The 12,479-nt window shown below is 36.2% G+C and overlaps 1 protein-coding gene and 1 long non-coding RNA gene across 3 annotated transcripts; both read right to left on the bottom strand.

The window, feature by feature from the left end:
* Nucleotides 1–1,587: 1,587 nt before the first annotated feature.
* On the bottom strand, nucleotides 1,588–4,930 carry LOC147517721 (uncharacterized). Of its 2 annotated transcripts, none has more exons than XR_015213937.1 (4): nucleotides 4,008–4,930; nucleotides 3,415–3,582; nucleotides 3,192–3,251; nucleotides 1,588–2,410 (listed from the first exon to the last, which is right to left on the bottom strand). It is a non-coding gene; the product is annotated as an uncharacterized LOC147517721 (long non-coding RNA). The 2 variants fall into 2 exon arrangements; XR_015213936.1 differs by having other exon boundaries at nucleotides 3,415–3,672; nucleotides 4,008–4,920.
* A 4,729-nt stretch (nucleotides 4,931–9,659) lies between these two features.
* LOC147517722 (histidine-containing phosphotransfer protein 1-like) lies at nucleotides 9,660–11,651 on the bottom strand. The gene is made up of 6 exons (XM_086589840.1): nucleotides 11,142–11,651; nucleotides 10,905–11,035; nucleotides 10,742–10,810; nucleotides 10,271–10,342; nucleotides 10,077–10,149; nucleotides 9,660–9,986 (listed from the first exon to the last, which is right to left on the bottom strand). The coding sequence occupies exons 1-6, from the start codon at nucleotides 11,199–11,201 to the stop codon at nucleotides 9,897–9,899; spliced, it is 495 nt and encodes a 164-aa protein (XP_086445966.1). The 5' UTR covers nucleotides 11,202–11,651; the 3' UTR covers nucleotides 9,660–9,896.
* Nucleotides 11,652–12,479: the final 828 nt, after the last annotated feature.

A 12,479-nucleotide genomic window follows, 5' to 3' on the forward strand; every position in this document is an offset into this window, starting at 1 on the left:
GACATGCTTCATTGATATACAAAATAGAGTTTTTCACAATCATCATACAACAACTATTGTGGCGTGATCCTATTAGAATGGTGAGGGTAACGACCGGTATTTTCGGCCCGATCCGCGAGGCAAATCTTGGTTCAAGACTTTCCGATTGTGAACCATGCACGATTGTTTTCCGATTTTACTAGCGAGGAGCTGAAATGCCGTTGTCGTGTTCAGATATACACAAAATCCCCAAAGCTTTTAGGTCTCGGGTGGGCCCCTGTGACCCGACCCCCATCGGGCCGTCACCTAACTTATGGTGGTCAACCGTTCGACGACCGCAGACCGCTTTCGGGATCGACACACATCCGAGTGGACTAAACTCTCTCTCGGCGTCTAAACCTCATCGAGGGTAGCATGTAACCTCACACAAGCTAATCACCATACTGGTGTGACGCGTACAAACATGGTTATCTAGAAAAGTAGAAAAGGAATTCCCGGACTACATCCAGTGATGCATCCCTTTAAAGGTGGCCCACCACCTCGAAAGGGGTACAGCATAGTTGGAATCCTAGAGCGAACTGCCGTCTCCGGAAATGCGACAACAGTTCCTTCTTTATAGGAATTCACAATTCCTTTTCTAAATCCCCTCGTGATAAGCATAGTAATATCTATATATATACTCGTATTACCGATTATTTCCAAATACTATAGTTACATATTTAGGTTTTCTTTCAAAACTGTTGGTTCTGTATGTGTGAGTTCCTGGATTTCCCACAATCAAGTAAACGCAACCTATGACTCCCAAACGAGCCAGTCATAGTAAATGACAACCGATGATTCCCAAATGGTGAATCATCGTAAATAACAACAACCATCCTTGGGACAATCCAGAACCTCACGCATAGTTACAAACAACCGGGTAATCCTTACCCGCATTACAAAATCCATCTCTCTGTCCATTACAGAGACAAGAGACGAGAACCCTTCCCAAAACCAGTTTTACTCTTTTAACAAAGAAAACAACATATGGTAACACCTTAATAGACAACGTCGCATTTAAACAGATGAGTAGTGTTTGATCTCTTCTTAACCAATCAAGATATGCCGGATTAGCATGATTTGTGACAACACCTCTCGCATCAATTAAAAATTGATCTGGACATAACTCTATTCCACTAACTAAATCTAAAAAATTAAAGTTTCAAAGAATAGGCTTGAACACTGATTTCCACAATATGTAATTTGCTCTATCTAATTTTATTGGAACTAGATTACATATATTTTGAAATTAAAGATTATGAAACGAGCTTACATCTAGATTTTGATGATGAATAGATGAAAAATCATATGCCGCCATTGTAGGAAGAGCATTGAACTGATTACTGGTTGGAGTATGATTGAACTGATTGCTTCTCATCATTGTTGAATCTTGAAGAACACAACTCAATTGATTGGTGAGTGTTTGATGATTTACACCAATTAAACACAACTTATGAAGATTGAAAAAAAAATCAAATTTGAGGATCAATCTCTTTTGAGCATTTAGCTCTGATACCATGAAGAATGATTAAAATGAATCTAAAATTTATTGAATGAATTAGTGTTCTCTGTTACACTTGTATTTATACTCATCTGAGTTAGTTACAACAAACTCTACCTACGTGGAACAATTAGTTACAAACTACTAACAAACTTCTAACCAGTTAATGTTGATTCAAGCTGACTTGCTAACTTGGATTCTTCTAGAACCTTCAGAGGTTGTTGTGCACCATTATTGTATAGAAAGAATTCGAGCTTACAATTTATACATGTGTCATACAAAATACAAACCACTCCCACCCCAAAAGAATAGCATCAAACGGGGGAGGAACTCAATGGTTAAGTGAACACTAAAATAACAAAGCTATAACCGATCTAATATATAACCTTTCCAAAGAAGCACACTTGATGGAGATGTTGTAACCAGTTCACTATAATACTTCTAACCAAAAGCACAGTACATATTGGGTGAATGCTAAGGAACTACACCAGTCTTATTTTTTCCCACACTTGAAGCCACCACAAACAGACAAAACAATGATGAGTATCAAAGCAATGAGAATGCCCAACACAATCAGCTTTATCTTCATATTCTGCAAAATCTTCTTTCTCCTCATTTTGGTCCCTTGCTGCCGAAAATCTTGTGCCTGAGAGAATGCAACAAAAATAAGTAAACGTCGTAGCAGTCACAATGATAATAGAAACCCGAGTACAAACCATAAAACAAAAAGTCGGATCTGACATTTAAAACCTCCCGGGTACTTGCAAGAAATCTGGATCAGCTGTAGCAGCAGAAGCACCTGGAACCATCATCACCAATAGCAGCAACAATCCACTGCACTACCAGTCACACCATACACACCACCAGTCCAACCGCCTACCAGTCACACCACTGCACACCAGTCCACACACACTAGTCATTACACCACTAAACCACCTACCACCACCAACACGCACTCACCACATTACCACCACACTCACACAACACCACAAATTCACACTCACCACACTACCACCACCAACACACACTCACCACACCACCACCACACTCACACACATGCAACACTACAAAACGCACTCACCATACTACCACCACCAGAACACACTCACCACACTCTCACACACACACACAAAACCACAAATACACTCACCACACTACCACCACCAGCACACACACTCACCACACCACCACCACATTCACACACACGCAACACCACAAAACACACTCACCACCCACCACCAGCACACACTCACACAAACTTCCCACAAATACACACTCGCCACACTAACACCGCCAGCACACACACACACCACACTACCACCACCAGCACACACTCACTACACCACCACCACCACCACCACCGATTTTGATCATTTTCGTTTTAGATGATCAAATGGATAACCCCCAATCAAATTCTGGCCAGTTCCAACATTCATTTCACAAAGCTAATTGCAACTATTTCATGTTTAAAGTAATCAACATCTCAAAACTAACTCTAATTCCAAAATATAAAGCTCATAACTACTAAAGATAGCACTCAATAACATGATTTCAACTTATTTCAAGTTCACCCTCTACAATTAGTTTTAAAAAAAAAACTTCATAGCTAGCAGACCATGTTCTTGATTTCATGAAATTAAAAGCAAGAAACATCAAACATAAAAGAACATACCTATTTAGTTGTATCTCTAGGATGATCACGAAGCCTATTTAGGCTATTAAACTGCCTTACCTGTAATTGTAACAAACATTCTCAAATAGTCTATAGAGTATACACCTTGATACAGTATTCAAAATGTAACTTGATAGGCAACATTCATGATCCTATCATACTATAAATACACAGATATTGATTATATATACAAACGATCGTAACATCCAAAAATGAAACCAACCTCATAGTTTAGACAACCACTCTCACAAAGAGAAGATTCAGCTTCTTCAATGTTCCCATTATCAGGTCTATCCTCACGTACTCTCACCAACACGAGAAGATAATGCACCAGCTGAGTAATCCCTCGTCGCCGAAGGAGGATCCTCCATATCATCTACTTGAAATTGTTCTGCTGAACAGAGGCACTTCGTTACTTTCTTTAACCTATATCTACTCCCACTTTCCCTCCTCATCTGTTTCTCGCTTTCCATTCGTTTTCCTACTCAGTCAAAAACTCGTTTTCAACGACAATATAAAAATACAATAATAATAATAATTATTATTATTAACCAAAATTCTCACACCCCCATTTCATAATTACACTTGAAATTAACCAAAGTGGCAAGACCCAAATAAAAAATACTTCAAAATTGACTAAAATAAAGAGATGAGTACCAAAATTGAACAAGAAGAAACAAGCTTTTTATCTAATAAGTTGCCAAAACATTCTCAATGCAAAAAATATATATATTTATATATACAATTTGTTTTGACACCTACCGAATAGAGAAAGAGAGGAGGAGGGATGAAAGAGAGGAAGAGAGAGGAACGAACCTGTTAAGGAGAGGAAGTGATTTCTTCTTTGAGAAAATCTCAACTCACTAATTGGCTTTTGAAGAAGTTGGGTTGGAGAGATGTTATCAAGTTTTTTTCTTTTAGTGCGGAAAATATGTTTTTTTTTCGGTGGCAAATTTCATGTGTTATTTTGACATGGCAAAATTTACTCAGCTCTCTCCAATATAAAATTTGTGTCACGAAAATGGTGACAAATCAAAAGGTGTGGCAAATCTTTGGAACCGGTTTAAAAAATATCAAACAGTGGCAAATATGAGTGTTTTTTTGCATTTGCCATTATTTGCCATAACAAATAGGGCTATCAAACAGTCTTAGAGAGATTTCCCATAAAGCTACAATGAGCGCATCTCGATTCTACACAATGAGAGTATCTAGCATCCGTGCGATATTGCAATTTGAATACGAATGCTTCTAAAGTTATTTAAAAGTTCTATACTGAAATAAAAAAATCTTATTTTATCGATTTACATGTAGTTCACAATTCACGCATGACGCACCACAATGATAATCAGTTCACACAAATATCATGAGATTCCTTGCACGCTTTCAGTGCTGCTACTGTACAGTGATCAACAAGCCTTGAGAGTTCATCGACTGATCGAGAAAACCATTAGAACTTCTGAGTTCTGAGTGGCTTTGTTTCACTTATACTTGGATGCTTGGTTTCACATCCCACGTGCCTATATACACCGTCTATCAAAAAACCAGGGACCAAAATATCGAATTCGAGTAATATATGGTGTGTTCAAAAACTGAAATATAACAGATATATCGATATATCGGTAGATATATATTTTTTTGTTGACCAATCAAAATTTTGTTTTATAATTCAATATATCAGAAATATCATCGATTATATAAAAAATATCATTGATATTTTAATTAAAATTGGTCAAAATCAATAACTTATATCATATATATCGATCGATATATATATATATCAGAAATTGTGATATATATCGGCAAAAAAAAAGATTCAATGTTAGGTAGAGACTGGGCAGTTTAAGCGCTAATCGCCGCTTAATCAGCGCATAAGCACTATACGCCCCTCGACCGATCCGATCAAGAAAAAATTTAAAGGTCTGAGTAGGTGCCATAAAACGGGCGATTTCTTCTTAATCGGCGATTAATCAGAAAATCGGTATAAAAAAAACGCCGATTAATAGGTTTATAGGTTTTTCGTTTTTTTTTTAATTTAAACCCACAAAAAAAAACCCAAAAAAGAAAAGCCCACAAATCTATATATTGAAAATGTTTCACTTCACCGAAGAAAAATAATCAAAACCGTAAAAAGTGAAAAACCACCAAAGAAAACTCTTAGGCTAGCTAGCACTCCACCACTCAGGCTTGTAGTTTTTTTTACTTTATTTTGTTTTAGATTGTTATATCACTTACTAGAAAGTAGACCCGTGCATACGCACCGACTATTTTAAAAATTTGCTTAACAATCATAACTATACATATATACATTTTCTAACAAATCGTGATTTCTATTTTTGTCGCTAACCCGTTTTAATTTTCTAACAAATGAGTTTAATTAAGTTTTAAAAATCCGTTTTTTAATTGGGAGAGAGATCCCGTTTTAATTTAAAAGTGATTCCCGTTTCTAATAGGAGAATGATTCCCGTTTTAATTAGAAGTGTTAGATTTTTCTTTTTCTATAGGAGAAGAATTTCTATTATAATAGGAGAAAGAATCCGGTTTTAATTAGAAGTGCTCAAATTTCTCTTTTCAATAGGAGGAATTTCCATTTTAATAAGAATTGATGACATGGAATTTTAAGAGAGCTAGAAAAATACTTTTTGTAGGAGCTTTAATATTAAGATATAGATATGTGACATATGTATTATAGGTTAACTAAAACGATTAATTCCGATTAATCGCTATAAGCTCTTGGAGCGACTTGCTCCCGATTAGCGTTTAAACTGCACAGGGTAGAAATACATCGAATATTTCCATCTTGTAATTCTTGTGTACCCAAAAAACAAGATATATTAGCAATATTTTAGAAATCTCAGCGATATTTTGGGCCTTGAGAAAAACTACCGGGTCCTCCATCTGTGGCTGAGCGTCAATGCAATGAGAATACTTCGTGTTTCATCATCAAGCAGAAAATGCTTTCACTTTTAGTTCAGAGGGAATCAGCTATTATGCTATCTTTCCCATCTAAAATGGAATAATATTCCCCATTGAAGTCTGTACCCGGTTTTCACAATATTACTGCGATTACAATGATTGCTCGTATCTTTGTGGTTATCAAATTAGTCAGTTGCGAAACTATCTATATTTTTGGTAACCTGCTACATTCCCTGATAAATTATAATACAGTCCAATCTGTTGAACGTTATAAGGTGCACTCTGCCAAGCAGGTCAAAGCACTGCAATTTGAAGTGAAGAAACTTGAGACTTCCTAGAATATGGGTGTCATTTGCCTAGTTGCTTTTGCCAAAATCTTGTACTAATGAGAAAGAGTGCTTCTACAGCAACACACACTTTGAACACAATTTGTGAACACAATGACGTGGCAAGCTGAGAGACCTTGATTTTCAGTACTTTTTTGAGAAATACACACGCATCCCCTGCCTGATGAGTGCCACGTCATTGTGTTCACAATTTTCGGTTCATTTTGTGTGTTGCTAAAGACTTTTCCAATGAGAAAGCAGTAGAAGTAGCATCCCCACAAAGAAATATTCTATGATTCACTGAATAAAGGATCCAATTGGACACGAAAAAAGGGAAAATGTAAGGCACATCGGCCCCCTACTGATAATTTCACTCAGTATCAGAAATCCAAACTCTTAGCTGGACGCCTGGAATAACTTATACAAGAAATTGAAAACCATCTATGTAATGACCCTTTCAGAAAAGGTGGACACCATATGTATGAAAATTGAAAACCATCTCTTGTAATTACTGGCTTCCCTGAGCTCCGTTAACAATTAAAGCTGTAGAAATCATTCAAGTTCTAAATTGCAATCAATTCAGGTTGTGATTATTATTCGTTCATAAACTTGCCATTAGGTATTACAAATATTGTCTTAAACAAATACGCAAGAAATAAAACATTTAGTGATGGAGAGAGGATTTCTTTTCAAGATTTCATACTTACTTTATAGGGTTAACCAATATTACTCCTACTATATGAGCCAATTAGGATTTAGAGTCTCCTTCCAAATACACACAAAAAAACAATGGTCAATCCAAGTTGATTTTTTTTTTTGTGTGTACTTAGGGGAAAGACCCTAATTTCCCCATCTAGTAAAAGAGAAATCCTAATTGGCTCATGGGGGATAATAATAGTTAACCCTACATTATAAAGCAATGAAAAATAGCTTAGAACATCTTTAAATGTGAGACTACATGAATACCAAACACCAAATTCTTAAAAATTTGGTAAAAACCATTTTTAGTGGTAAGACCAAACCTAAAAAACACTAAACCAAACACCAAATGGGCGCTCCTATTTGGTGTTTGGCTTGATGTTGTATTAAACGTAAGATGCGGTATTCAATAAACCGCGCAGTTTTTCAAACACCATGTGGACCTGTGGGCTGTTGTAGGCTTCTTTAGCGCAGTGTTCAGAAAACAACATGGGCTTCAAAACAACATGGGTTTTGGGCTAAATTGCACAATGCGGTGTTTCAAAAACTGTGCAGTGTTTGAAATACCACGTGGACTTTGGGCTAAACTGTGAGCTTTCTGGCACAGTATTTCGAAAGCTGCGTTGGCTATTTGAGGCAATTTATCCAAAACAGTATAGTTTGGTGTTTGAATTTGTTTGGTGTTTATTTAGTTTGATATTTGTTTAGTCAAAAAATTTGGTGTTTTTCAGGTCTTACCATTAAAGATGCTCTTATACCAAAAAAAAAAAAAACTGTATCAGGTCTTTTCGTGTACCTACACCAACATACAAACAGGCATACTCTGCATCTAAGAGTTGACTAAACATAATCAATCTTCAGTACCCCAAAGGAGAGTTCAGATAGGTGATAATAATAAAAAATAGATAAATTTTCTTTTATATCTCATTACAAAAATGATTTTTGGTTTATATATTATAAATATATACTAATGTATTCTACATTTCTAATAGTGATCCCACAACATGTTGATGTGAGTGTTTCCTAATGGTCGGTGGTTTTCTATTTAAAAAACCAGACTAAGGGTCATCTGCACTATAAGAAATAAACACAGCTAATGCAGTTGTAAACAATGGACTCATTTGACTACCAACTCATTGCTTTAAAAAGAGAGAGCTTCAGCATCAAGACTGACATGGTTATAAACTTATAATAAAAGGAATTAGCCATTTATTATTATTAACTACTGATTATATTAACTATAATATTTTAACTATAGCACAAAGTCAGGATTGCTATATAATATATTAATATGTCTAGTAAGCTAATTGGAGAGTAATAGTGGTAAGGGTTCCTCTCTAGTTGATCTGTTTTCAGGTTAATCCAATCAAGGTAGTTGGTCTATGTTGGTCGGTCTGTCTCTCCTGGTACATAAAGCAGTACATTGTCCTCCTAGTCTCCTACGAAATCCATAGGCGTCCATCGAATGGGCTACGTGTTATCCAAAATCGGCCAGATAACTCTGTATGAACTATATAGTAAACAGGATTAATTTACGGCTATTAAAACCTCAAAACAAGGTTATGTTTAAAGAAAGTACACTGGAACTCGCCAGACTTGTCTCAACCCCCATTGGTCTCAAAACTGCTATAGGGTTGGTCAAGAAAAGAAAATCGACTCAGGTTATTAAAACCAAGGCCATGAACAAAATGTGGCGGAACCCCTTATCACTTAAGCATTGAAAAAGGATTAAGGATTGTGGTGTTGAATCCCACCTCAAGAATGGTTCACAGCCACTTTACAGTTATGACTAAGACCCAGTCAGAGTCTTCTCATTTGTGGAGAAATCTCAAAAGCCTTAGTACCAGCATCCAGTTCTTGAACTGAAGCCGTCCAACAGCTTATCCAAGACAACACTAGTATTTTACCCTCTTGAGAGGGCAAACCCCATATAGGAATTGGATGTCCGCTTTCTCCCAGTCGCTCAAAAATGTGTTTAAAGCCTGGGAGCGCGCTGCACCTGGACACTCAATGCACTTAGTAGGGTATACAGTACAAATGTAAAAGTGTTTTGTGCTTTCCATGGAATACCCATACATTTACAGGTTAACTCTCGTGCAAGGCAGTACCCCCACTGTAGCTTGAAATTGGTCCTAGGCTGGTAATCAGAGCAGGTTAAACTAAAATACAGAAGGAAAAAAAAGGGTAAAAAAGGACATTCAACCATACAGTATTTGTGATGCAATCTGCTGTATGCATTCCCTTCGGTGCTTCACCTAGACTTAATACTTCTACATAGGACTAACAATGCGGCAGTATTAAGTTTCCGTTACTTCCAACTCAAACTAATCTAAGCTCTGGAACTAATTTGTCTATTATTGTTGGAATAATGAATGAGTGTGAGCACAAAGACTAGCATCTACCATAATCTTACTGGTAATACTAGAAGCAATACACACTACACAAAACTCAAAGCAAGTTGCTGCAAATCCTTCAATCAACTGCACACATGCTGAAGTTAGGTCAAGCACGCCATCAAAAAATAAAGGGGTTTATCAAGCTTTTAATTTAAACTGCAAGTAGAATAAAGACATAGAAAAGCTTATTAACATTCTATTTGGTCCACACAAACTAACCTCATAAAGCTCAAGCTCAACAGAAGAACCTTTACAAAGTGAAGTAGCTTACACTATCAACTAGAAAACCCATAAAAGCTTCTCCTTTCTGCATAACCATCTCATCACATCCCATTTATGTCTCTTATTTTGGTTACACTGGATGGCCGGTACTACATGAACCACGGATGATCATTGGATTGTGGGGATGGTTTGACCGGTAAAGTAATAGAACCACCAGCCGCCAGAAGCTGTTGCTCCAACTACAATCAGCAAGTAGAGAAGTAAGAACTTGGACAGAGAAGAGACATTAATGACCTATTACATCATTCGGGTAAACTTAATCTACTTACCTTGAATAGAATTTCAAACTGATTTTTCACAAGAGCAGTCTCACGTTTAAGTTCTTGCATAGACCTCAAACACCTGAATTAAAGCTTCTCTTCATCAGAATAGCAAGACATTCATGATTTCCGAATTCTAATCTCCAGCTCCAATGTAACAACAGGAATCAAAGAAAAGAAGTTACCGGTAAAACAACTCTTACCCTTCCAAGTTGTGTTCATCACAGAAGCTACGGAAGGCAATGCAGACATGTGTAACTCTGGCTGCACCAATACTGTCATGGAAACAAACTCATCTTATTTGTTGAACGCAAACTATGAAACATACTGAAATTTCTTTATAAAAGACATAGAATCCTCAAGTAACATTAGAAGATTTCATTCGAATCCGAACAACCTTGACTTCAATTTTTACAACAATTTAAGACTTGGGGAATTGTTTTAAAACAATTGTCATTTCAAAGTACATCTTTCCTCGCAACGAAACCTGTGCTTGTGCAACATATAATCTTCTTCAGGCAATTTACATAACGCACACTTACATTTTATACTTCCACTAATCTTAGTTAAGCCTTATCAAACTCACTTCACTAAATGCTTCAAGCCATTCACTACTCTTTTTCCAAATTCAAAGAATCATGGGAGTATGTAGACAACTATAATCTAAAACTTACCTGGAGCTACTACCCTTCAAGGTGTGGACATTATTATCAACTGTTTTGAAGTCTACCATTGGTTGTTCTCTGTAACAAAATATAAATCAAACAACTCAGACTTCTCATTTTCAACTTAATCTTAAAAAACAAAAACAAAAAAGGAGGTGTTCAAAATACTTACAAAGCTCTATCCAAGTCATGAAAAATCTTCTGACAGTCTTCAAAAAAGAGAGAAACAACTTCGAATGCAAAATCTGGAGTGCTCTCATCTTGAAGTTGCTGAAGCTGTGAAAACTGCTCATCCAAAAATTTCTTCTCACCAAAAACAACAACAACACCCAATCATCAAAATCAACCCCAAACTAACAAAAAATCACATTTAATAATAAATTCCAAAAAAAAAAAAACTTTCTTTTACCTCTGCGACCATGAAATCATAGTGACCTTTAAAACGTGACTTCAACTGCTCCACATTCATTTTCACTATGTTTGGCTTCTGCAACACTTACTTAGCTTTTGAAGATTTAAAGAGTGGTCATTTAACAAAGTGGGCAATGAAGATATGGTGTGGAAAAGTTTTGAACTTTAAAAATAAAAAATGAATAGATTCAATGTTCTGAGGAACAGAAAACAACTACAGTGAAAAGTATATCATCATGAGTCCTTTTTTTTCCAAATGAGTCACAGTCTATTCTCTATCTTTACTCTCTTTTATATTTTGTTTCTCTGGATATGCCGCTCTGTTTCTTTGCTCCAGTCAATTTTTCCTTTTTTATTACACCTTTTAATTAATACTAACTAAAAATGTTCCATGGGCAATTATTATGCAACACTGACAGTTTTTTTCTTTTTTTTTTGGGTAAAACAACACTGACAGTTCACACTTGACACTCCACAGTTGGTAGGATTCTAAGTTTCTAACTCAGACACAATCCAAATTTAATAAGGAACTAATATTTTTTGATTTTAAATATCAACTACATTGTGGCAGGGCACGTCCACAATGTCTCGTAATTTGGTTGGTTTTATTAATTTTAGAGCAACATAAACTGGGACAGGAGCTACGACTTTATTATGAGGATTTTGTGGAGTACATTGTACAAGACAACATTTCCGTGGTTCCACATAATTTTGATTCTCAAAGTGTTATAGACAGTGGATGAGGATGTCGGTCTCTGAATGTGTAGATAACAATTCTTCTAGTGACCCAAAAGTAGCACTCAAAAGTAGCACGCACATAAAATCGTCTTTACCATTTGGTATCACCACTACTCTTTTGTTATCCGATTATCTTAAACGTGTGTATATATATCTCATGAGATAGGACAGAACAAACTGAAAAGAAAGTATTTGTCTAGTGACCCATGTAGACATTGTAGCCAACGGATTTGAACTTAATTACTTAACGAGAATTGTTGTCTCTCTCTAGCTATTGGTAGTGTTGAATCAATCACACACTAGATCAATTATGCCGAAACATAGACTCCGCGTGTTAAAGGTTGAAAGACATCTAAGTGGCTCCACATAAGTACTAAGATAACTCATCCATCCAAAGCCATAAGAGAGGAGTAGAAACTAGAAAGACGGTTGTTGACAATGCATTGTGGAATATGTGGAAGGGTAACTGGATAGTTTTCAGATAATTTTATTTTGGGTAAAGAACTTTCAGAATTCAGATAGAATTCGAATTTGTGGACAGACTTGTTCACAAACAGTAAATTTCTATTGGTTAAATCCATTTTTTTTTTTGAGCAAG

The sequence above is a fragment of the Coptis chinensis genome, chromosome 2, assembly GCF_015680905.1.
Source record: "Coptis chinensis isolate HL-2020 chromosome 2, ASM1568090v1, whole genome shotgun sequence".
Taxonomy (NCBI): Eukaryota; Viridiplantae; Streptophyta; class Magnoliopsida; order Ranunculales; family Ranunculaceae; genus Coptis; species Coptis chinensis.